Source organism: Myotis myotis, unplaced genomic scaffold (genome assembly GCF_014108235.1).
Source record: "Myotis myotis isolate mMyoMyo1 unplaced genomic scaffold, mMyoMyo1.p scaffold_m19_p_5, whole genome shotgun sequence".
NCBI lineage: Eukaryota > Metazoa > Chordata > Mammalia > Chiroptera > Vespertilionidae > Myotis > Myotis myotis.
Window position 1 is genome coordinate 83,929,493 of NW_023416357.1, and position 27,460 is coordinate 83,956,952.

The following is a 27,460-nucleotide window of genomic DNA, read 5'->3' on the forward strand; positions in this document are numbered from 1 at the left end:
TGTATGGGATGACACTCAACCAGCCAAGCCTCACGGGCCCATTTGAAGATTTTGTGTTTAGAGGAGTTATGACCTGGATTAATTTGAAATGTGTAGGGAAACTAATAGCTTTGAGTAATTTTAAAGGAAATACATAGTCTGGTTGATTTTAATTTATTTTTTTTGTTTACTTGGAATAAGTGTCAGATTATCTGATAAAACATTACCAATTTGGCCGAAACCGGCTTGGCTCAGTGGATAGAGCGTCGGCTTGCGGACCGAAGGGTCCCAGGTTCGATTCCGGTCAAGGGCATGCACTTGGGATGTGGGCACATCCCCAGTAGGAGATGTGCAGGAGGCAGCTGATCGATGTTTCTCTCTCATCGATGTTTCTAACTCTCTATCTCTCTCCCTTCCTCTCTGTAAAAAATCAATAAAATATATTTTTAAAAAAATTACCAATTTGATTATATTGAAAACTAGAGTATCAGAAAATGTTTTATATTCTATTAATGCACTCACCAATAAGATTGCAGTAATAAATTTTAGCTCCGAAGTCTGTTTTATTGATAAGTGTATTTGTAAATACGATGCTAAGAAAAAAAGATTTATTTCTAAATACAAATGTTGAATTAGGAATTGTTGCTGCCATTTTTTGAGGTGTGGAGTCACTTGTGTTAGTACTGGTAGAATAACTGTTATATAGTCTTGAATAACAGCTTTTGCATATTTAAGTATTTTGAAACTTGTTTTATAAGCTTTTAATTTTGATGCTATAAATAGTTCGGGCTAAATTTTGAAGCATCCTGAAATAGTGTCTTTTTACACAAAAGTGGTTCATAATGTTAAAACTCCACTTATTTAGAAAACAGTACTATTGCTGGACCCAATTATTAGAAGTAACTCTTGGAGCTTTATTTGATATTCTCTGATACAGAGAAATAATTTTGATTTTGAGGTCAATAAACATATTTTCTCCTTTCTCAACACCAATTATAGTTGTTTTTTAGCAGAAACTGGAGAAAAAAATGGAAGGTGTGGCTCAGTTCATTGCTATTATGACTTTATTCCATGTTTCATATGATGTGTGTGGCGTGATATTTTATCAGCACAAATAATTAGATTCATCTCTTTGTATTTGTTCCCATTTAGTAGATTGAACTTCATTACTTATCACTTTTTCATATTTTATAATATTGATTAAAGATTGTAAATCTTGCCGAAACCGGTTTGGCTCAGTGGCTAGAGCGTCGGCCTGCGGACTCAAGGGTCCCGGGTTCGATTCCGGTCAAGGGCATGTACCTGGGTTGCGGGCACATCCCCAGTGGGGGGCGTGCAGGAGGCAGCTGATCGATGTTTCTCTCTCATCGATGTTTCTAACTCTCTATCTCTCTCCCTTCCTCTCTGTAAAAAATCAATAAAATATATTTAAAAAAAAAAAAAGATTCTAAATCTTATGTTCTCTTGTTAAATACTCTCCCAGGTTTGCCTTTTTCCTGTTTATGATCACTGAGGTTACTTTTGTAAATATATTTATACTTTTAAATTCTTTCTCTTGTAAAATAGACTGAAGAAGTGAGGTATTGACACTAAGAAAAGCACTCTTGGCCTTTCATCTTGGCCTCAATTTTAAACAGTTTAGATTATAATTGAGATTAATAACTGCAATTCTTCATTACCATCCTACAGCTATATTTTTATTTTATACGCTTTCAGCTTTCATTTTATGTAATTCATTCAATTAACAACCTGTTTAAGTGGTGATCTATAGATATTTTAGATGACATTATCCTATAGGGAAAATACTTTTGTTTTAAACACCATTGCTTAATGTTTAGGCAGAAATATTAATATTGAATGTTTAAAATGCTTTGATAATATTCGTAGGTGAAATGTATATTTCATTTTATCTTTGGAAACTAGCATATAAATACTCTTAAGCCTCTAAAAATCTGGACAGCGGAAAAGTGTTTATTTTTCGCATCATGTTTTCAGAATTGAAGGCCAAATGTTTTATTTATTTGCTTGTTTATTTATTTATTTATAAATATTTTTATTGATTTCAGAGAGGAAGGGAGAGGGAGGTAAAGAAAGATAGAAACATCAATGATGAGAGAGGATCATTGATCGGCTGCCTCCTGCATGCCCCACACTGGGATCAGGCCCACAACCTGGGCATGTACCCTGACCTGGAATTGAACCGTGACCTCTGGTTCTTAGGCTGACGCTCAACCACTGAGCCACGCCAGCCAGGCGAACGCCAAATGTTTAAAGATACCTAATGTTTTCTCAAATGTTTCTATTTAGGGTTTGAATCTAATTACTTAATAATCTATTATAGATCTTTTGACCACTTTTAATTCTTTTTTTTAAAAAATATATTTTATTTATTTTTTACAGAGAGGAAGGGAGAGGGATAGACAGTTAGAAACACCGATGAGAGAGAAACATCGACCAGCTGCCTCCTGCACACTCCCCACGGGGGATGTGCCCGCAAGCAAGGAACATGCCCTTGACCGGAATCGAACCTGGGACCCTTGAGTCCGCAGGCTGACGCTCTATCCACTGAGCCAAACTGGTTAGGGCCACTTTTAATTCTTGTAGGAATTTAATAATTATAAGCCCAGGTGACAGAAAAAAGTTTTATTTTACTATTTGTCATTTTAAAAAATTTTTTTTTAAAAAAAGATTTTTATTGATTTCAGAGAGGAAGAGAGAAGGGAGAGAGAGATAGAAACATCAATGATGAGGAAAAAATCATTGACTGGCTGCCTCCTACATGCCCCCAACTAGGGATCAAGCCTGCAATCCGGGCATGTGCCCCTGACCGGGATCGAACCTGGGACCCTTCAGTCCACAGTCTGACACTCTATCCACTGAGCCAAACCAGCTAGGACAGTTTGTCCTTTTTAAATAGTTTTCTACCATAGATGGGTTTTTTTCTTCTAAATTTGAACATGCATTTCTACAGTGGTATTCACATAAAAAACAATTTTTTAAAATATTTTTATTGATTTCAGAGAGGAAATGGGAGGAAGAGATAGAAACATCAGTGATGTGAGAGAATCACTGATTGGCTGCCTCCTACATGTCCCCTACTGGGGATCAAGCCCACCACCCAGGCATGTGCCCTGACCAGGAATCAAACTGTGAGCTCTTGTTTCATGGGTTGGCACTCAACCACTGAGCCACGCTGGCTGGGCAACACATGAACATTTTCATAGTGTCATTAGTTGTCTATATGATGTTTTCCTGAAATTAGCATCTTTGTCTTTCCTAGCACATAGATGAGTCATAATAACACCTTATCTGGTATTGGTGACTTTGGTACCTTTTTCTTCTGTTGGTTAGAATAGTCAGTAAATAATTACAGGTTTCCAGAATATCTGTTGGCATTATAGGAAGAAGCCAAAGTCAGGGCTCCAGGGCAACAATGTCGGTTACTCTGATGCAATGATAGCAATGAGATACAAGTATTTCAGGCATTCGTCAGATTTTTTCCTTGATTAGTATCTATTGCTCTCTCAGGCAACATTGTATAGTAGGCTGATTTTGGATTTCATGTTATCTGTTTGATAGTTTACCTGTTAGTTTAGGAAGAAAAGTTTTGCTCATGATCTAATCTCAGGTACAGTATCTAATGATGTGACATGGTTAAGTCACATAACATTTTGAGCCCATTTCTTTGCCTATAAAATGAGAATGAAAGTTATACTGATCTAAAAAGGTAGTTTGTATTTTAATGGTATCTTTTTGTTATTGCTAGTGTCTAACACAGTAATTATGTTCTTCTCTGTCATTTATTTTTAAGTACAGATGTCTTAAATTATATTTTCAATAATTTATACATGGTGTTTAAGCAGAAATCTTAGTAGTGTGCCACTTGACATTTTCAGAGACTATACGATGGCCAAATGTCCTTAATTCTAGCTTTAGCTATATTAAGGTATCAGCAGTGTTGAGTTACAGACATATCCATGAGGAAATTAGTGTGAACTCTTACTACAGATGTCTTGAAAAGTCTATATTCTGTGCTTAAATATCTGATTGCTCATTTCTACATAGGTTTTGTATTGACCAAATCAATATTACCTGTTTCACAAATAATGTAGTCCTATTTCTTTAATTCTATAAATTTTGTTTGTGTGTTGTTTGATATATAGTTACAGTTACTCAACCTCCCTTGTTTATGTATGCTTGAATTTTATATATAAATTTAAATATTTTCCGCTCAAGCTGTATTTTCTCTCCCCAGCTAGCTGTCTCCATTAAAATCCTTTTTCTTGACAGATAAATTGAATATAATTCTAGCAGCTATCTCAGAGCAGGTATGAGAGGAAAAGGGGAATTTTATAATGACAGTTCAAATGAAGCAAAGTAAAAAAATGAAGACAACAGGGAAAATGAGATATATTCACTTGAGCACATCTCAAAAGAGTAGGAAAACTTGAAATGTAACTGGGAAAAATATGATGAAAATGACAATACTAAAATATTTCATGTCCCCTCATATCTTTCGATTGTTGAGGATTTAATAGGTGGTGGCTGTCAGTCATTTAGTCTGTTCCTCCAGTGATGACAGTTTTCTTTTTCAAGATGATGATTATTCTCCACCTACCAAGAGACCAAAGAGCAACGAGCCACCCCAGCCACCAGCCGCCGAACCTGCCAACGCTGGAAAACGGAAAGTGAGGGAGTTCAACTTTGGTAAGTTCTTGGTTAAATACGGGCCTGTTTTCTTTGATTCTGAACTCTTTCTGTTAGTGATAAAAGGCATTCTTTAGGGGCATGCTTTAAATGTATTACTGTCTTGTAATCTAATCTGAGGAAAACTACAGGCAGTTTGAAGTAACTTTACATTATTTAAACATAGTTTGGGTTTACCAAAGCATGAGACATTGTATCTTCTGATGTTATAGGTAGACTTTAAATCAGTATTAATGAGTTAGTAATTCAATTATTTTTCTTAGCTTTAAAACCTTCTTTAAGATATATTTTAATATCTTGTTCTGTGTAACTGCCAGCAGCTAATATAACCAAACTCCAATGGATGATGTATGTAGCCTTTTGAAGGGACTAAATAAAATATTAGTGGTGAATTGTGCTGTGATCTCTATTTTGAATAGATAAAACATTTAGCTTATGTACATTTTTAAGATAACATGTTAATATTTTAACTTGTCATAAAGTCTCATTTCCATACAACTTAGAGTTTCTTGAATGACCTTGGAGACCTCCCCTTTTTTGGCCTCCATTTTGTAATATTGTATTATATTGGTCTTTTCTGCTCTCCTGCTTTTCAGAAACATTAGGCTAAAAAGATGTACTTGGTATGAAATGTTTTGAAAATAAACTTTAAAACCTTCCCTATAATCTCCTATTGAACCAATTCTAAGAACTACCAGATTGGAGAAGTTCTTAGGAAAGCAGTAAAATTATATAGATGAAGATGGATTATTAAAAATTAGGACATATTATGTAGAAAACATCATTAGATGTTGGGTTATCTTAAGAACTTATTAGTGCCCCCAAACAGGGATTTATTATTGAGATTTAACTTTCAATTTTCAGAGAAATGGAATGCTCGAATTACTGATCTACGTAAACAAGTTGAAGAGTTGTTTGAAAGAAAATATGGTAAGTCTAAACTCAAAAATTCTTGTAATATTTTGTTTATAAGCTTTTTAACAATGGAGTTACTGTTCCTCTAACGTGAGTAAGCAAGTCCAGCTCTATTAGTGAATTGTGCCTTACTTGTATATCTGTCCCTGGAAAGATCGTTGGATAGTATCTGTCCAAATATTTGAATCTTTGTTTAAACTTTCAGCATGTAAGTATTGTATTATTTTCTATACGAATAACTGTAAACCTACTTTTGCCTTACCCTGTATAGTGGGGCCTTGACTTACGAGTTTAATTCGTTCCGTGACGGAGCTCGCAACTCAAATTACTCGTATGTCAAATCTTAAAGTGAACGAGTGAGACACGTGATGCTGGGCTGATGTTGTGGCGTTCACTGTGACGTTCGCTGTGCCAACTAGCGGTGGGGTATCTGAAGCTGGCTCGTAACCCAAATTTTAGCTCGCAACTCAAAGCAAAAAATCGGCCGAGAGACGGCTTATATCTCGAAAAACTCATTAGTCGGGACACTCGTAAGTCAAGGCCCCACTGTATTTGTTGCGAAGTCCTGGTTCTTGGAGATTTAATGGAAGATTGTTTTCTTAAATAATATTCTATCTTAACGATTATTTTATTTTGTTTTTTAAAATATATTTTTATTTTTTTCAGAGAGGAAGGGAGAGGGAGAGGGAGAAACATCCATGATGAGAGAGAATCATTGATTGACTGCCTCCTCCATACCCCAACTGGGGATCAAGCCCGCAACCCAGGCATGTGCCCTGACCAGGAATCGAACTGTGACCTGGTTCATAGGTTGATACTCAACCACTGAGCAACACCGGCTGGGTGCAACAATTACTAGTATTTTAAAAGATCATGTTTTGCTGGGGGGTTTTTGTTGTTGTCATTTGGAGGATTCTTTGCAGTCAGTTGTGAAATTGTATAATGTTCTGAATTTTAACTTGACAATCTCATTTCTATGGTACTCTCCTGTCTCACTGTATTTTTCTAAGAGAAGTTTTTAAATGATAAGTCACAATGGCATTATGTACTTTAATAAACTTAAAGTGAACATTTCTCTCTTTATCACAGATGATTACTTAACCATCAATGAAGATTTAGAGTAAATTTAATAATAAATTAAATAGCTTTTCCTTAATATTTTCAGTCATTTTTAGAAGTTTTTTTTAGTAGTTATCCCATTTTTCAATAGTCAGAGCCTTTGCCAGTGATTTTAATTGGTCCACGGGAAAGCAACAACAGATAACATATTCTACACCGGAAGCACCACAACATGGGGATTGCCTTAGGGCAGCGGTTCTCAACCTGTGGGTCGCAACCATCGGAAAACACATATAGCATATCAGATATTTACATTACGATTCATAACAGTAGCAAAATTACAGTTATGAAGTAGCAATGAAAATAATTTTATGGTTGGGGGTCACCACAACATGAGGAACCGTATTAAAGGCTCACAGCATTAGGAAGGTTGAGAACCACTGCCTTAGGGGAAGCTATTTTCATTGTTATATGTGACATGATTTCCAGATGTATATCAACAAAGGATGTTAAATCTATCTCATTGTTAATGTGTAATATGGTATACTCAAAACTATAGTACAAATATTAATGTTTAGCAAATAGACTTTTACATAAAGTACCAGCAAAATAAAGTGGGGCTGTTGGATGGGAACTCCTGAGGGAGGAGAGGTTGAAGGGAATCCATAGGAGTCACTTTAGCTTTGGGACTTTGTTGGCAGTGTCATTAGCACCTCTGCTGTTCTTTTAGGGTACTTAGCATTTTAGGTAACTGTGCTGTGTGTATTAAAATAATATAGAAGTCTTGGAAAGAATAATGGAATGTGTCTGATATGTGTCTATAGTCATAGAAAATGTGGCATTGCTTTAGTTAGTGACAAAAGGCTTACCTGTGAAAATTTCAGTACTAAGTGTAAATGTGCCTGTGTTATAGATGAACATAATTGATATTCTTAATACCTTTTTATCATGAAAATTTCCAAACAGAAACGAAAGTAAAGAATCAAAGACCCTCTAAGTATCCATTACTCAAAATCAACAACCTTTAACATTTTACAGAATTTTCTTTCTTGTTCTTTTCTGTCCCATCTCTTTTTGATGTAAGAATATTTTAAAACTCCGGTATCCTAGCGTCATGTCATTTCACCTCTCAAAAGGATTTTGTGTTGAATCCTTGTCATTTCAAATGGGGAGTTGGGTGAGAGGAAGGCATTGTCTTAATCTCAGTTCCACTATAACAAATAAAAACATTTAATACTCAGTGATATTTAAATGTCTCCTGTTCAGAAAAACTGACCCTTCAGAGTTTGTTTAATAAAATCAATGTCTACTCATTATAGTTTATTCTTTTCTTAAAGTATAATCGACATACATCATTATTAGTTTCAGGTGTACAACATAATGATTTGACATTTACATCTTTCAAAGTGATCATCATCATAAGTCTAGTAACTATCACCATATAAAGATATTACAATATTGAGTATATTTAATTCTTAACACTCCCCATGCTTTCCACTTTTTTGCAGCTGTTGCATTATTTTCTTCTTGGATAAGTAAATCTAGCAGAATTTTTAGGTAAATCTTCTGCTTCAGTTTTTTAAAAGAAAATACTTTTACACTAATGTTTAAATGTTTAAAAATACTGCTCTCATTACATATTGTATGTGTTAGCTGTTATCAACTGATTTGTTTTTCTGGGTTCATTTATGTTCAGATTTCAAGAGGAAGTCTAGCTAGGTCTACATTACTTCAAAATATATATTAGTTCATTGCAGATTTGGTTAAATAGACCATTGGCATCTTTGGTGTTCTTTTCTTTTTAATTCTTTTGTACTGTTTTATTGATTCAATTATAATAAACAAAAGTAAAAATTAATTATATAAGTTACAGAGCAATACATATTCAACTATTTTTGTGCTTAATCCTTGTCATTTAATGATTTTTCTCTTTCTCTTTTCAACCTTAAAGCTCAAGCTATAAAAGCCAAAGGTCCTGTGACGATCCCATACCCTCTTTTCCAGTCACATGTTGAAGACCTTTATGTAGAAGGACTTCCAGAAGGAATTCCTTTTAGAAGGCCATCTACTTATGGAATTCCTCGCCTTGAAAGGATATTACTTGCAAAGGAAAGAATTCGTTTTGTGATTAAGAAGTAAGACTCTTGCACTCTTCTTTGTTCATGATTAGTGCATTTTTTAATATTGTTGACAACTATTAACCACTAAGCTATACATAAATTAAGTTTTAATTATTATATATATTATTTTATTTTCCACTTGTCAGTGTGCCTGTGTCAGTCATGTCAGAGTTGGCTTTTAGAACATAAACGCCTGCTCATATATGATTGCATACAAATATAATTTTCTTTTCTAGTTTTTTGCTAAGTATGCTAAAGAAAGTAGTAACAAAGTATTAATGTCTTGTTTTTTTTTAGCTCTCTCTCTCTCTCTCTCTCTCTCTCTCAAATCAATAAATATCCTCAGGTGAGAATTGAAAAAAATTAGTGCAGCTATTGAATTGGAAGTGTAAATGCTTCCATTTAAAAATGGCAGCCACATCACCCATTTTTGTATTTTCTACTCTCTTATATTCTATGAAGAGTACAATAAAAGTTTAAAAACTAAGAGGGCATTTATCAACATATTTTTGCAATAGAAATTTCCTGTTATACCCATGAAACGAGTACTAGATATATTTGTAAAGGAGAACAATGGAGAATAGTTTGGAAATGATAAAATGTAATTGTTAAACAAAAATTTTCAATGACAGGGCTAGAGAGTTGGTAGTCCTCATCTAGTAACATCTGACTTAGAACGGAAAGAGGTATCAAAAATGAGTCACCTCATAGAATTTCAGTGCTCTAAGGATAGGGAAAAAATCATTTGGTTCTAGGGAGTAAAACCAGGTCATCCACGAGGTGGAACTTGTTGCTAACAGTTTATTTCCCCCCAATATGTTGTGATTTAAAGATTTAGTAGTCTTTGCCCTAGCCAGTTTGGCTTAGCGGATAGAGCAGGGGTGGGCAAACTTTTTGACTCGAGGGCCACAATGGGTTCTTAAACTGGGCAGGAGGGCCGGAACAAAAGCATGGATGGAGTGTTTGTGTGAACTAATATAAATTCAAAGTAAACATCATTACATAAAAGGGTACGGTCTTTTTTTTCAATAGTTTTATTCATTTCAAACGGGCCAGATCCAGCCCGCGGGCCGTAGTTTGCCCACAGCTGGGATAGAGTGTCAGCTTGCAGACGAAAGGGTCTCAGGTTCGATTCTGGTCAAGGGCACATGCCTGAGTTACAGGCTCAGTCCAACGTGCAGGAGGCAGCCAGTCAGTGATTCCCTCTCATCATTGATGTTTCTGTCTATCTCTTCCTCTCCCTTCCTCTCTGAAATCCATAAAAAAATATTTTTTAAAAAAGATTTAGTAGTCTCTTATGAAATCGAATGGTAAACAAAATGGCTTGTTCTAAAATCCTGACACTAGCCAAGAGCCATAAACAAGAATTAACCTCCCCCCTACATATTGATGTATTAATAAGTTTATTGTTTTAAGAACTCTTTTGTATTGTCATTTTATTAAATTGTTTTTTAACTTATTTGAAGTTTATTTTTAATAACAAAATTAATGTATAACTTATTTTAACAGGTTTTGCTTATGTTTGCTAATCTTAAAGCATATAAAACTCTGTTTAGATGTTTAAATGTTCATGCAAGCTTATCACAAGTTCCTTTATGCTTTGCACATCCTGTTTCAAGTCCTTTCAATATACTCATTTATGGGAAACCATCTTCCACATTTGGAAGGGACTTTGTAAAGCCTTTCCCCAAAGGATAATGTGGTTGGTCTTGATAAGCAAAAACTATTTTGTTTATTTAGAAGGGTAATTCTATAGAGTTTAGCAATGTTTTATTTCACAGCTCACTATTGATCAAATATTTTGTATATCATTGACCTAATCCTGTATTAGATTCTATCATTTCTGGAATTATTGTTAATATAGACATGGTTATGCTTATCTTTGCTGCCTCCTCCTCCCTCCCCCTCCTTCTCCCCCCCCCCCCCCCCCCACACACACTCCCAATTACTTTAGGCCATTACAATAAAATAGAGTGATATGGAAGTTAGATTGTGAAAATTATGTCATCTTGAGATTATGTTTTATGGGCCATTTGTGTATTAGGAAAAACTTTAAAAGCAAGTATATTGTCCTACAAATGTTAGTATTGAAATATGTTTAGCATTTTTATCATTAATTTATAGATATGTTGAAGTAAGGTAGTCTTGAATGAAATGTAAAATTAAAGGTGCTCATTTAAAATGTTTGTAGTTTGCTTTCTTTGGTGTTATGCTTTTACAAAATGCCTTTGGCTTGCAAAGTTAACTCTTTTTCTGTCAGGACGCAGGCTCTATGAAGCATCTTATTAAATAATGTGTAATTACCATTGAGTTTTATTACTCTGAGGAAATCTCAAGAAATTAGAATTTAATTTTACTCGGGAGTCCAGATTGTCTTTTTCTTTAGAAACTGGTCTTAATGACTGAATATTAAATAGGTACTAGTAGTTACTACTTTGATTAATATTACCATGTGAATATTTAGTATTGTTTCTTACCTTGCAGACATGAACTTCTGAATTCAACACGTGAGGACTTACAGCTTGATAAACCAGCTTCAGGAGGTAGGTCTCAAGTCATATCAGAACCTTCTGTATAAGAAATACACAATGTGCCCTAACTGGTTTGGCTCAGTGGGTAGAGCAGCAGCTTGCAGACTGAGGGGTCAGGGTCCCACCTTCAGTTCCACTCAGGCACACATGCCCAGGTTGCGGGCTTGATCCCCAGTAGGGTGCGTGCAGGAGACAGCCAATCAATGCTTCTCTCTCATCATTGATGTTTCTATCGCTCTCTTCCTCTCCTTCCCTCTCTGAAATCAATGAAAATCTATATATATATATAAAAGCCTAAGTGACTGTCCCACCGTCTGACCGTTTGCTATGATGCACAGTGACCACCAGGGGGCAGACACTCCGACCAGTAATTATGACACGCACTGACCACCAGGGGGCAGGTGCTCAACCCAGAAGCTGCCGAGCGACAGCAACTTTGCAGAGTGCCCTCTTGCACGCCAGGACCCCTTAGGGGATGTCAGACTGCCGGTTTCAGCCTGAGTCCCTCAGGCCAGGCTGAGGAACCCCACCTGCTGGAGGGACCCGGCTCACTCCACAGACGCCCTTCGAGCCCTGGCGCCACCCCAGGTGCGGCTGCTGGGGAGGGACCGCGGGAAGATGGCTCCAGGACATGTCCAGCCCATCTCGCCCCACCGGCCACCTTCTAATTAATTTCCTTTCAGTGTTCACGGATCTGTGCACTGGGCCTCTAGTCTATATATTTAAAGGCTAAGTGACTGACTGACCAACTGACTGACCGGCCAGCTGGTACATAGGATGTGCACTGGCAATTTAAAAATAAACATTGACTTGCACATGCACAATACATATAAAGCTCTTGCTGGCGCCAATCACATGCGTGTTTTGATCTGTCATTGTCGATTGTGAATTTGGTTGTTTTTGTTGACATTCTGAAGCTGAAAGAAAGTGGCATCGTCGACAGAGTATGTCTGAAGACCAACTATTGGCAACACATACCTCTGAAGCCAAAAGAAGCCGGTGTTGTCAACAGAATATGTCTGAAGAACAACTATTGGCACAACGTATCTCTGATTCTGAAAGTGACATTGTCGACAGAATATGTCTGAAGACGAACTATTGGAACAACGTATCTCTGATGCTGAAAGTGACATTGTCGACAGAATATGTCTGAAGACCAACTATTGGCACAACGTACCTCGGAAGCCAAAAGAAGCCGGCGTTGTCGACAAAATATCTCTAAAGAACAACTATTGGCACAATGTACTTATGACGCTGAAAGAAAGTGACAATGTTGACAGAATGTATCAGAAGACCAACTATTGGCACAACGTACCTCTGAAGCCAAAAAAAGCCAGCATTGTCAACAGAATGTCTGAAGAACAGTCATCAACAAGTACTACCAGTACTGGTAGGAACTGCCTTCATAGTGAAAATGAAATAAATGAGGATGCAGTTAACGAACATATTTGTGGTGGAATGAATGTCACATGTCAATTTTGCCTATCACTAAATTTCTCCGATGAAAAACCAACTGATGGAAAATTTACTTGATGTTGTTACTGTTTCTTTATTAATCAATTTATATATTATTTTCATATACATTTTACCCATTTTCTTTCATCTCTGACACTTCTATTATAGAGAAAGGGTGAATAATGATATTAAAATATTTCTTCTAATTAATTTCCTTTCAATGTGCATGAATCTATGCACCAGGCCACTAGTATATTAATTAAAAAAAAGAAATATACAATGTCAAAATATTTCCAATACTCTCTAGAACAATAAACTCATTTTCTTCATAGTAACCCATTATAAATAAGTACAAATCAGCATCATATTTTTGGGTAGACTAAAGGAAGCATATCTGTTCTTTTGAGATGCAAACATTATCTGGGATAAAGTATTGAACAATTTTTATTTTTTTAATATTAGTTTCTTCCATTTCCTGGAATTATACATTTTTTTTTTTTAATATATCTCTTTATTGATTTCAGAGAGGAAGGAAGAGGGAGAGAGAGATAAAAACATCATTAATGAGAGAGAATCATTGATGGGCTGCCTCCTGTATGTCCCCTACTGGGGATTGAGCCTGCAACCCAGGCATGTGCCCCCAGCCGGAATTTGGGACCCTTCAGTGCCGGGGTCCAACCCCAGCAGGTCCAGGGGTCCCCAAAGGCGTAGACGGAGTCGGCGAAGAAGGAATGACACGGAGACAGTGTTCAGTTGATCAGCAGCCTAGCCAGGATCTCCAGCCAGGATCTCCAGCCAAGTTCTGGTCTGGATCTCCAGAGAGGTTCTGCTTAGGATCTCCTGCCAGGGTCTGTGTCCATGTTCTCTTGCTAGGTTCTCCAGGTTCTCCAGCCAGGTTCTGTAGCCATGTTCCCTCGCTAGGTTCTCCAGGCAGGTTCAGTCACCAGGTTCTAGTCAGGTTCTCTTGCCAATTTCTGTAGTCAGGTTCAGTCCAGGATCTTTTGCCATGTTCTCTCCAGCGAAGTTCTTCTGTCTGTAGGTTCTGTGTAGGTTCTGTCTTCTTAGTTCTGTGTTCTAAGCTCTGTATTCTGAGTTCTGAGTCTTGCTGTCTTGTTACATCTGTATTTATACCAGTTGATTCAATCCTATCAATCTCTATTACAAAGGTTAGGGCGTTTCTTATCTCCATTCCAGGGAGTAAAGATTATGTAGCTTAAGCATGATTGTTCGTAGTTAAAGTGATTAATTACCCACCTGGCACCTAGTTGAGGGGTTTTATTCCCTCCCTAACTTCAGGGGAAAATCCCTACCTGGGGAAACAACCTTTCTCAGAGACCTTGGTTAAAACACATAGTGCCAAGAAGGTGAGCAAACATATTAAGAACAGTATGCCATATATGCCAGGTCCCTTGAAACAGCAAGCATGGACCGGCTCCTGGCACTTCAGTCCACATGCTGACGCTCTATCCACTGAGTCAATCCAGCTAGGGCTCTTGAACAATTTATTACCCAAGTATACATTAGCCAATTAAATAATCATTCATCATTATACCTAGGACATAAAAAGATATACTAAAGCATATAGGCAACAGTATTATCAGTTGTTTGTTAATTGTGTTTTGAAGGAAATACAATCGTGATTTGTTCTCTTGCTTGCTTTTGCAAGAGAGTAGACTGGGATGGGTATATAAAATTTACCTGGCCGGGTAGTGCAGTTGGTTAGAGCATCATCCAGATACACCAAGGTTTGACCCCTAGTCAGGGCACATACAAGAATCAACCAATGAATGCATAAATAAGTGGAACAACAAATCAATGTCTCTTTCTCCCTCTCTGTCTGTCTCTCTCTCAAATCAATAAATAAAAATTTAAGCCCAGCCAGTGTGGTTCAGTGGTTGAACTTCAACCCGTGAACCAAGAGGTCACCAGTTTGATTTCCAGTCAGGGCACATGCCCAGGTTGCTGACTCGATCCCCAGTAGGGACTGTAAAGGGGGTAGCTGATCAATGATATTTCTCATATGTGTTTCTATCTCTTTATCCCTCTCCCTTCCTCTCTCTCTAAAAATCTTTCAGAGAGGGAGAGAGAGATAGAAACATCAATGATGAGAGAGAATCATCGACTGGCTGCCTCCTGCATGCCTGCTGGGGATCGAGCCTGCAACCCAGGCATGTGCTCTGATTGGCAATTGAACCATGATCTCCTGGTTCATAGGTCGATGGTCAACCACTGAGCCATGCCAGCCAGGCAATAAAAACATATTTTCTTAAAAAATTTTTAAAAATACAATTTGCATCACTTAGAGTTTGTGTAGTGGAATGCTTGCGAGTAGTCTTAAATGCCTAAATTTATCATTGCATAAATCTGCTAGCTGTTTCTGAATAAACTGAATTGTATTATTTTCTATCTTTAATTATGACAATTTAGAACACCTATTACCTATGTAAAATTATCTTATAAATTTCCATTTTGTCAATTGTTTTATTCTTACTCTTTTTATTCAGTGTTAGTACTGTTTTAATAAACACATTCTGAAATCATAGGAATAATTTTAGTCAGAATAGCAAAATGATATTGCCTATTTCATAATTATATTAATGGCATCAAATTGAGGAAATTTGTATCCTTTTTATTCTGACAGTAAAGGAAGAGTGGTATGCCAGAATTACTAAATTACGAAAGATGGTAGATCAGCTTTTCTGCAAAAAATTTGGTAAGTCTAATTTTTCCCCCAACTAAAGTATATTAGAGAATAATTTCCCCAAATTTTGCTTTAACAAAGTAAATACAATAAATATGACTCACTTCTAGTTTTTCTCTATTGTTTTCAAATATATATTTATAATGAAACGTTCTAAACCTGTACCAAAGGGAGAGAATAGTGTAACAAACTCCCAGATACTCTTTATTGTGTCATAGTTTTCTTTTCTTATTTCTTTCAAAAGATACAGAAAAGTTTTTTATAACAAGATCTTAATGTTATTAAGATGGTCTTAGAATCAGGAAACATTAAGTCCATCACAAGTTACCCTTGATCAGCGGCCCTTTATACCTGCAATTGCTGCTTTAAGTCTATTTCGTGGTTAGTGTATTGTTTCCAGAGTGTACTTGGCTTTCTAAAACATTGACATGTACACTGATTTGGGTTGTACCAAAATATGATTGCAGCAGGAACTTAGTCTCCTGAATTGTTTTTCTTTTGTAAAGCTGAAGCCTTGGGGAGCACTGAAGCCAAGGCTGTACCTTACCAGAAATTTGAGGCACATCCTAATGATCTCTATGTGGAAGGACTACCAGAAAACATTCCTTTTAGAAGTCCTTCATGGTATGGAATCCCAAGGCTTGAAAAAATTATTCAAGTGGGCAATCGAATTAAATTTGTTATTAAAAGGTAAGATTATAGTCTACAGAAATAAATTTAATGTTGTCTTAAATATTAATTTAATGAAAATGGATGACTTTATGTTCGCTTCTCAGTTGGACTTATTCTAGTATTCAGAATTAAGGTGTTACATTTAGATTCATTTATGGAGCAAATGTTTATTTAGTGCCAGGTACCAGATGTACAAAATTGGGTATGACAGTTCAGATGACTTATTACAGACATAAATTCAATAAAGTATTACTAAGCACTTTGGGGGAGAAGACTAGGGGTAGCATGTAGATTGGTCACTTGTACATAGAGATTGGAGAAAAGGTGTTTCAGATAAAGGAAATAATGTAAGTGGGGGCAAGAAGTATCGAATGTAGTTTAATGTTTACCTAACCGCACCATTCTGTGCGGAGTGGGCTGAGATGCCTTGTGTGCACTGAGTGAAAGACAGATTGAGGCAGCCAAGTGGAGGAAAGGCCTTATGTCTTATACAATCAGTGGAGTAATTAAACAATTTTAAAGCTGATTCCCCTTAAAATAATTTGGATTTACATTTTAGAAATGCTGTTTTGGCTTGGGTTTGAAGGATAGCAGAATGGGTAATTTGGGAGCAGGGAGTGTAAACAGAAGGCCTGTTTTTAATACGGAAGAATTGTGGTGGATGAAGACTCTATTACTTGCTTATTACTGTTTGGGGGTTGTGCATTTGTGTATGTTTGTTGGGACTAATTGTATAAGGGAGAGGCAACTTTAGGATGACATAGCTAGATATTTCTAGCTATATTGTGATATAGTTCATTCGGGATTTAAAAAAAGAAGGTTGAGCTGGTTGGAGGGAAAGGTTTTGTACATTTAAGCTTAAAATGCATTTCAGGACATTCAGGTAGTTCCACCTGAATCTGTTAAAATTGCTATTTTCAAAATAATCTGGAGTCACCAGAATGGTACTTTTCATTACACAAGAAGGCAGAATGAACCATATGCACATATGTGTGGAGAAGGCCTGTAAGGCATTCCTAAATGCTCTGTTACTAATGTCAACTTATTTTTACAGACCAGAACTTCTGACTCACAGTACTACTGAAGTTACTCAGCCAAGAACGAATACACCAGGTAAAATAATAGTGAATTTCTTTTTTAAAAGCTTATGAAGCCCTGGCCAGATAGCTCAGTTGGTTAAAGTGTTGTCTTGATACGTCAAGGTTGCAGGTTTGATCCCTGGTCAGGGAACATACAAGAAGCAACCAATGAATGCATAAATAAGTGGAACAATAAATTGATCTCTCTCCCTCTTCCTCTCCCTCTCTTTCCTTTGTCTCTCTCTCTCTTAAAATCAATAAATAAATAAATTGAAGGGATAAAACCTTATTAGATAAATTATTTTTAAGCTTTTAAAAAACCTTTTAAAGCAATGGAATTCCTCTTCTTTCTCCAAAAATATATTTTGAGGAATTTCAGTACAGACACTACTTGATTTATCAATATGAACATAAGCAGTTTTAGAGAATTTGAGCTTTGAATTTGGACCAGTGGTGTTCAGTAGAAATAAAATGTGTGTCACAAATGCAAGCCACATATGTCTTTTTAAATTTTCTAGTAAACAAACCTGTTTTAACCTAATCAATATAAAATATACATGAAAAAGGAATTTGCATTTTTTATTTCATATGTTTACTAGAGGCCCAGTGCACGAAATTTGCAGTCCAGGAGCCCTCGGGGGATGTCCGACTGACAGCTTAGGCCCGCTTCTCCTGGGGGGCAGGCCTAAGCCATCAGTCAGACATCCTTAGCGCTGCTGTGGAGGCAGGAGAGGCTCCTGCCACCCCTGCTGTGCTTGCCAGCCATGAACCCGGCTTTTGGCTGAGTGGCGCTCCCCCAGTGGGAGCGCACTGACCACCAGGGTGCAGCTTCTGTGTTGAGCATTTGTCTCCTGGTGGTCAGTGTGTGTCATAGCAACCTGTCATTCTGCCAATCGGTCAATTTGCATATTAGCCTTTTATGATATAGGATAGGGTATTCTATTTGAAATGCCCATGTGTATTTTATACTCTTATCTCAATTCAACTTGCCATGTTTTAAGTGCTCAGTTGTCAGATGTGGCAAATGTTGCAGACTATGCAGATTTAAACTTTAATCTTTATTTATACAAACCCTGTTTTTTCATCTTTTTTCCTTCCCTCACCTGAGATATGCTTTTTATTGATTTTAGAGAGGGGAAGGGGTGGGGCGGGGTGGGTAGGAGATAGAGGGAAGGAGTGAGGGAGGGGAGAGGCAGGGAGGGAGGGAAAAGAAAAGACAGAAGAAAGAGAAAGAAAGAAACATCAATGTGAGAGAGAAACATAGATCAGTTGCCTCCCAAATGGACCCCAACTGGGGATCACACCCACCACTTTTTGCTGTACAGGACGTTGCTTCAACTGATCCACACTGAACAGGGCTATACCCTATTTTTCAGATGACAAATACTGTAATTCCAGCAATTGCACTGGCCAATAGAAAGATATATGAAGTCTCAGTTTTAATTATGTGAATGGTTTATTTTCTTTATTTAAGCTATAAGTCTGCTTTTATTTTCCATCTTTTTTTAAAATATGTTTTTGTATTGATTTCAGGGAGAAAGGGAAAAGGGAGAGAGAGATAGAAATATCAATGATGAGAATAACTGATCAGCTGCCTTCTGAACTCCCTACATGGGATCAAGCCTGCAACCCGGGTATATGCCCTGACTGGGAATCAACTGGTGACCTGGTTCATAGGTCTATGCTTAACCACTGAACCATGCTGTCTGGCTCTTTGTCATCTTTTTGTTTTCCATTGCAGAGTGTCAGAAAAGTGACCACAACTTGTATATCTTTTACAATCTTAGGGACTTTGTTGCCAAGAACCAATGGCTGTTTCTCTGTGTGTGTAGTTAACCATTCTTGTAAATACTAAGGTAAATGAACTATTATACAAGATGGAGTTATTTTCTATACTAAAATACTCATCTTTCAACTCTTAGGGTACCTGGAGCAACTGGTGAAGGTCAGCCAGTATGCCAAATAGGTTGTATAATGTTGTGTTAATCATGGCATGAAAACTGGTTGAGAAATACTGAACTAGGGAAACAAAATTATCCTGTGCCAGGAATCCTGCAGGTTGAGCATCAGAATCAGCACAGCAACCGCCTCAGCATGCATTTTTGATTTAGGCAAGAAACAATGTATTGATGATGAATTGAAGATTGGAGATGACACAGATTTTGCTAAGGGAAGTAATATATATATTTTTAAAAAGTATTCCCAAAGGTAGAGCTTTAATATTGATTAGCCAGAATATGATGGAAGTCTATGAATGACCTTTCATTTCTCAAGACAGACCTCAAATTCAAGTTTGTGAGTAATATGACCACTGCTCCATACTGACTGCAAACTGAGAATGTTAAACATGCGTCATTGAAAGGGTGTACTGGCGCCACAGACGCCACTCCAAGGATCGAGTAACAGCGTTTTCATCAGTACTTGATCTGCTGCCTCCTAGCATAGATAATTCAGGTCCTGTCGTCAAAAGAGCCAATTCTCTGAATCATTGACAATGCTTGGCCTCCTACTAGTCATAGATTTTAGAAAGAATTGAAGGTTATCATTCTTCATCCCAACAAAACGTTAAGTTGGTGTTCCAGTGAGCCAGTCATTAGTCTTTTGCTGGGCCAACTCAAGTTTAGACTATACAAAAAAAGTTGTGTTAGTCACTATTGCCATCAGCAATGTCTTTTTAATTCTTGGCATGACCTGGGATTAGGTAACAGTTGTATGCCTAAATACACTGTAGGTGTACTTCACCTTCAATTTGATAAAAGATAATATGTCAACTGTGAGAAAGTTGTGGAGCTAGCCAGGCAATTGAGCTTTGAATGGGAAGAATGGGGTGGTATTACTTGGCTCTTCTGAGGAGTAGTTCAGAGATCTTTTGTAAAACCAGAAAAGGAGCCGAAACCGGTTTGGCTCAGTGGATAGAGCGTCGGCCTGGGGACTGAAGGGTCCCGGGTTCGATTCCGGTCAAGGGCATGTACCTGGGTTGCGGGCGTATCCCCAGTGGGGGATGTGCAGGAGGCAGCTGATCGATGTTTCTCTCTCATCGATGTTTCTAACTCTCTATCTCTCTCCCTTCCTCTCTGTAAAAAATCAATAAAATATATTTAAAAAAAAAAAAAAAAAAAAAACCAGAAAAGGAATTGTAGGATGAGGTGAGACAGAAGGGGTGTCTGAGCAACAAGTTAACAGAAGCTCTTTACCTTGGAGAAGGAGAGGCTAGATATCTTTATAGTAATAATTCAGATTTGGTTTATACCAGAGTTACTCTGGCTGAATGGTTACACTACCATGCTAAATCCTTGAGATGCTAGTTTTCTTTTAAAGCAAAACTTCTAATGATCTTGTACGGTAAAGGTAAAGAAATATTAAGAGACTTTCTGAGGCCACCAACTTTTAGCAATATTTTCAGAACCTCTCCAACGTCTCCTACTGCCTTTGTCAGTAAACACAATGACATTCACACTTAATTTTGTCAGACAAGTCCTGATTATCTGTCCCAGTGAGTGACATCCTGCACATCTTTTTAATGACATATTTTTCTTAATTTTTACATTACATTTAAAAGAGAATGTTTGTCTTGTAAATAAGGGTTAAGGAAATAACCCATTGTAGATATGAATAGTGTTGAGTGACAACTCTCAAATCTCTTTAACATTTATTTCTGCCATTTATTTCCATTTCTTTACCATTTATTTCTTGCTGTGATTAGTAAAGTTTGCTTTGTGTGGGTTTCTAGCCACTTATCTGTTCAGTAAAACAAGGAATGCCTGTATGCAAAGCAATTGCAAGTGAAGTTGTTGGTTGAACCTGGTATAGGCCTTCCCAATCCCCACAGGATTCTCTGATGTGACTCCAAGGAGGAATGTTTGAAAACCACTTATCTAGCCCTGGCTGGTGGCTCAGTTGGTTGGAACACCGTCCTGTACATCAAAATATTATGGGTTCCATTCCTGGTCAGGGCACATACCCAGGCTGTGGGTTTGATCCCCAATTGGGTGTATATGGGAGGCAACTGATAGATGTTTCTCTCCCACATCTGTGTTTCTGTTTCTCCCCCTTCCTCTCTCTCTCTCAAATAATTAAAAACATATACTTGGGTGAGGATTAAAAAACACACAAAACACTCATTTAGAGCACTCTTGTGAACAAGTTCTGTGTTGTTGTTTTTCAAGTATGTTTTTATTATTTAGAGAGAGGGAGAAGAAGGGGAAGGGATAGAGAGATAAAAACATTGATGAGAGAGAAACATTGATCAGCCACCCCCACCAGAGGGACTGAGCCCAAAGCATGGGCACATGCCCCATCCAGGAATCAAACCAGCTACTTCTTGAGTCATGGGTTGACACTCAACCACTGCGTCACGCCGGCTGGGCTGAACATGAACAAGTTCTTTGTTTACAATGTGAACTTAAATTTGAACCCTGTCTGTCTCAGTTCTTCTGATATTTGACAAGTGCAGGAAATCATTCCTTTTTTCTTTCTTTTTTGTTTGTTTGTTGTTGATCCTCACCCAAGGATATTTTTCTATTGATTTTTAGAGAGAGTGGAAGGGAGGGGTAGAGACAGAGAGACACATCAACGTGAGAGAGACATATTGATTAGTTGCAACCCACATACATGCCCTTGACCAGAATCAAACCTGGAACCCTTCAGTCTGAGGCCAACACTTTATCCACTGAGCCAAACTGGCTAGGGCAGGAAATCATTATTTCCTTAAGATCCAATGTTTTTATTCTTAAATAAAATTGAATTAAGAGTATCCCTGGATTATACACCTAAAACTAATATATTATATGTCAATCACATCTCAATTTTTTAAAAAGAGCATCACTGGAAAGAACAGCATTCAATCTAATTTTGTGTCAGAACCAATAAGGAGCATTATTAATTAGTTTTATTTTTGCTTTGTAGTCAAAGAAGATTGGAATGTCAGAATTACCAAGCTACGGAAGCAAGTGGAAGAGATTTTTAATTTGAAATTTGGTAAGTAAAACTCAGTGATTATGTCTTAACTGAAAAACAAATGAAAGGCAGTGTTGTGAATGAATTATATCAGTTCATGACCTAAAGAAGGACAGTCCCAGAAAATGGGTTTTGGTTTATTTCTGCTACTAAATTCACTATTCAAACTGAACAATTTATTTTTCTTGGATTCAGTTTTCTCATATGTCAAAATGGGAGAGCAAGGGAGGAGTTGGGCTAAATCTCAGTTCCTCTGCTGTGCTTCCAATCTGGCTGACACCGAATGGCCACTAGGTTTCACCACGTTTCGGCGTAGAGTTGTTGACAGCGGTTTCCTGGAGCGCTGTCTGGAGAGGGATTCTGAGGAGGCTCAGCAGGTGTTTCCGTTGACTGGGTGTGTCTGTCATGGAGAAGGAAGTAGGGAGTGGGAGAGATAGCAGTATTCCCTGGCGGTCCCATCGTCCTTTTAATACTTGGTATTGACGTTTGTGTCCTATATCAGGAATCTTATTTACTCGGCCTCTGATCTCTAACTTGAGTTATGCTTAGATACATCATATGCAACTTATTTTTTAAACAGCAAACTTGCATCTAGGTGACATACAAAGGCTGGGTATGTGCTATAGTTCATTCTGTCCAGAGCACAGAGATAATTTTGACTAGAAATATATCTGTCCCTTTGATTTGAAGTGTTAAAATGTTCATCTTAAAAGTACTTATTTTTTAGGCTTGTTCTTCAGTTTTGCACAATATACTAAGCCTTCCTATTGAATGGATATTAATAGATTGTAGGGAACTTTTGCATAACATATTTGAGAATGTCCAGATGTTTACTGGGTTAATTGTGGTAATTATTTTGCAATATGTACAAATACTGTATTGTTATATTTTACACTGGAAACTAATATGATGTTATATGTCAATTACACCTCTTGAAAAGATAAAACATGAAAAAGGAATGCTGTCAGACAAAAATAAAAGATTGTAAAATTTTATCTTCCATATGTTTGTTTGTTTGTTTGTTTTCCCGATTTCAGCTCAAGCCCTTGGACTCACAGAGGCAGTAAAAGTACCATACCCTGTGTTTGAATCAAATCCTGAGTTCCTTTATGTAGAAGGCTTGCCAGAAGGAATTCCCTTCCGAAGCCCTACCTGGTTTGGAATTCCACGACTTGAAAGGATTGTTCGTGGCAGTAATAAAATCAAGTTTGTTGTTAAAAAGTAAGTTCTATTTGCCAATGTAGTCATTTCTGGAATTATGATAAAGTTATTATTTCTATTTAAATTATTTTCTAGCTCCATGTGACAGCTAAGCCTTTGGCATCCAGGATGGAAAAGCATAGCTCTGAGCTACAGCCCTGGCATTGTCCATTGCCTTTGCAAGTTCTTTAACTTATACTTGATTTTCTTCATTAGTACAAAAAGAATTACAACACCTGCCTCACAATGGTGATATTCAAGTTGGTTAGAAACAACTCTCTCTTAATATGGCTGAATATTTGCATGGAGGATGAAAATGTTCATTTTTATCTTCTCTCTTATTCCTTGTTAAACTTAGGGGCAACTGAATCTCAATGATTAAGTTCCTAATTACTTGTCTGCATAATTTTAGTAGCTGCAGAAACTAGTGTTAATTTTCGTTTTCATGAAATAAGCTATTTATTTTTCCGAAAATCATTTAGTAGATAGTTGTGGGAAGGAAATTTGAGTTTTTTTAGGTTCAGTAAAGTAGACATTATTGTTGCATTACAGAATGATCCTGTGATCACCTTTATTAAAAATATTGGTCATGATCATTTTTACTAACTGTGAAGACCAATATTATTATACTGGTTATTGTAATGTTTCTTTGTTTTTTCTCTAGACCTGAACTAGTTATTTCCTACTTGCCTCCTGGAATGGCTAGTAAAATAAACACTAAAGGTAAGAGATTATATATACTCTTTATTATACTTCAGTGCATTAAAACATTGTTTTTCAACATTACGTAAATCATACTGAAACATTGACCAATATTTTTAAGGTATTTTATTTAATGGACCTTTTGTTTTTCAAACATTCATTTAAAATTTCATGTTTGCAATCCTCCGTTCATGTTTCCACAGCTTTGTTGAGACTCATGTGGAGGATAACACTACCAGTTTAATTCTTCAGGTTTCTTTGAAAAGAGCCAAACTGTATGAATTTTAATACTCCGCTCTTATAAAGCATCCCCTTCTGTTTTTCTTACAATATGCAAAAATAATTATGTGCTTACTTGACAGCCCTGCAGTCCCCAAAAAGACCACGAAGCCCTGGGAGTAATTCAAAAGTTCCTGAAATTGAGGTCACTGTGGAAGGTGAGGCCACGCTGTGGCATGCTTCTGTTGATTTTCCGCTTCACTGGTTATGTTTGTTGATTCTTCAGATTACTATGTATATTTTTATGCAAATGAGTTTTTTTAATACTGCTTTTAGATGTGAATATACTACCTGATTAAAGCTAAATTTCTGAATGTTTCTAATTGAAATTTTCAAAATGGTTAACATGATGTTCATTGAGCATATTGTAAACTGCTTGCAAGAAAATCCCTAAAATTTTTTCCTGTCTTATTAAGGTAACAGGAATGTATGGAATTTTTTTTTTCCTGATATCCTTTATTTCCTATTCTTTTCAGGAAAAAAGTTTAGGGATATGGTATAATAGGCAGCCCTTGTCAAGGGCACATACCTCAGTTGCAGGCTATGTGGGAGGCAACCAATCAATGTGTCTCTCTCACATCGCTGTTTCTCTCTCTGTCTCTTGCCTCCACTCTCTCTAAAATCAATGGAAAAATATCCTCAGGTGAAGATTAACAAAAATAAATAAATTAAATGTATTCTAAAAAATAAAATAAAAAGCAGTACCTTGGATTAAACTAGTTCCTTCTACATCCTCAGGTTACTTCCTTTTCTCCACTTCCATTAGGTTTGTGGATTCATACCTTTTCAGGATCACATGTGAAAGTACTTCATATAGTATTAAAGACAATCCTCAACCTATATCTTAGGTGTGGCTATGTCCTTCCATCTTTTCATTAATACAGAAGAAAAAGATAACTTCATGAGGGTAATTCTTTGTTGTCATATAACCTCAAGTTTTGTATTAAGTTTTCATGTTGATATTAAATGGAGCCTTAGTCCATCCCTATTCAGTTATCTTGTATATTCACAGAGAACCTGTTTTATCACATGAAAGGCATCAGGAATTCTTGTTCAATTTATGGATATCATACACCAGTTTAGTAATGTCTGTTAAAAATTGAATTTAAATATGGCCCAACCAGTGTGGCTCAGCGGTTGAACGTTGACCAAAGAACCAGAAGGTCACGGTTCGATTCCCAGAGTACATGCCCAGGTTTCTATCTCTCTCCCCTCCTCTCTCTGAAATCAATAAAAACAAATAAGCAAACAAGTTTAAAGGTACTCAATCCTTTACTTTCCTCTTTTAGGATAAGATCTGAGGAAGCTTTCTCTAATACACAAATTTTCCATGCTTTCCTGAAGGAACTCAAGTAAAAAGTAAGATGCTTAGGGTGTTACTTTTAGTAAAAAGATCGAGATGCTGAGGAACCAGACAAACCTGGGTCTGAAACCATATAGATTTTGACAATATGAACAATGATACTGCATAAAATGGTGATGAAAGCTTCACAGAGAAGATTACATGTGAACTAGGCTTTGCTGGAAGAGCAGAATATCTCTAGGCAGAGACAGAAATGCCATTCCAGAGAGAGCATAGCGTGAGCAAAGGTACTGATTACTAGTAAATACAGTAACACAGTTTGAGTGATGACAAATAATCTCATGTCTTAGGGCACATCATTTTGCATCTTGTTCCAACTGTACTTGTTATCTCAGGACCTTTTAAGGCTTCAGTGGCCAGAAAAGTCCTGGAACCAGCTAATTCTAGGGTCATAATAGTTGCATTCTTGATATGAATGATCAGTGCTGTCTTCATTTGATATTAATGAGTAAAATCAATAAAGGAGTAATGGCCCCAAAATGTCACTAAGGTTGTGAGATTAAAGGTCACAAAAAGAGAGAAGAAAAGGAGGGGTGGTGACATGACAAAGAATCAAGAAGTTGAATAAAATGCTTAAATCAAGAGATAGAAAGGGTATTTTACAATATAACAATATACCCGTGATAGGAGTAAAGGTGTTATAAGAAAACTGTGTACCTCAAAAAAGGAGAGACTGCTGTCAAAGAACCCTGGTAGAGTTACAAACTTTCTTATTTTAAAACATTCTGGATATTAAGAAACATGACTCTAGCCCAAACCGGTTTGGCTCAGTGGATAGAGCGTCGGCCTGCGGACTGAAGGGTCCCAGGTTCGATTCCGGTCAAGGGCATGTACCTAGGTTGCGTGCACATCCCCAGTAGGGGATGTGCAGGAGGCAGCTGGTCGATGTTTCTCTCTCATCGATGTTTCTAACTGTCTATTCCTCTCCCTTCCTCTCTGTAAAAAATCAATAAAATATATATATGAAACATGACTCTGTACATAGAGGACAGAAAACATGCAGTAAAAGTCACTACACTGCTAACCTTTTTTTTCTCCTGTGTGACTAGTGTAAAGTTATATCGTGTATATACTAGTGTCCCGATCTCAAATTAATCTGTGAATGTTAAATATTAAAATCAGGGATAATCAAACATCCAGTTAATACACACTGTTTTTATAGGCACTATTCTATAGAGCAGGGGTGGGGAATGTCTGGTCCGCAGGCCGTATAAGGCCCGAGAAATCATTTGGCCTGGCCCTGCCAAGGCGTTAGGGGTGAATTAATTAAATGTTTGGCCAAATATAGCCAAATATATTTTATTGATTTTTTTACAGAGAGGAAGGGAGAGGGATAGAGAGCTAGAAACATCGATCAGCTGCCTCCCACACACGCCCCACTGCATATGTGTCCACAACCAAGGTACATGCCCTTGACCAGAATCGAACCCGGGACCCTTCAGTCCACACAGGCCGATGCTCTATCCACTGAGCCAGACCGGTCAGGGCCAGGCTAATTTTTTTTTTCTGTGTCTAAAGTATTTTATTAAATTAAATATGTAATTTGTAAATGGCTTCATAAGAAATTTTTTTTTTTTTTGGTGGCAGTGGTGGGATATAAGCAAAGTTACAAAACATTTTCAATAAAAAAGTAGAGTTAACAGCAAAATTACATTTTCTTTATCCTATATAATAAAGCAGTAATATGCAAGTTGACTGTCGTGCCCTCGCACAAGATGGCCACTCCCTTGTGGTCACAAGAT

General features: G+C 37.0%; 1 protein-coding gene across 7 annotated transcripts in view; it reads left to right on the forward strand.

Annotated features, from left to right (window-relative positions):
- The window catches only part of GTF2I (general transcription factor IIi), a 129,205-nt gene that overhangs the window by 86,689 nt on the left and 15,056 nt on the right, over positions 1-27,460 (forward strand). For all 7 annotated transcript variants that reach the window (XM_036308742.1, XM_036308743.1, XM_036308746.1 and 4 more), the window contains 11 exons: positions 4,576-4,686; positions 5,551-5,616; positions 8,612-8,795; positions 11,265-11,323; positions 15,408-15,479; positions 15,974-16,157; positions 17,194-17,252; positions 22,124-22,195; positions 23,212-23,395; positions 24,039-24,097; positions 24,439-24,513. In XM_036308742.1, the coding sequence (XP_036164635.1) occupies positions 4,576-4,686; positions 5,551-5,616; positions 8,612-8,795; positions 11,265-11,323; positions 15,408-15,479; positions 15,974-16,157; positions 17,194-17,252; positions 22,124-22,195; positions 23,212-23,395; positions 24,039-24,097; positions 24,439-24,513 (1,125 nt within the window). The remainder of the gene's footprint in view (positions 1-4,575; positions 4,687-5,550; positions 5,617-8,611; positions 8,796-11,264; positions 11,324-15,407; positions 15,480-15,973; positions 16,158-17,193; positions 17,253-22,123; positions 22,196-23,211; positions 23,396-24,038; positions 24,098-24,438; positions 24,514-27,460) is intronic.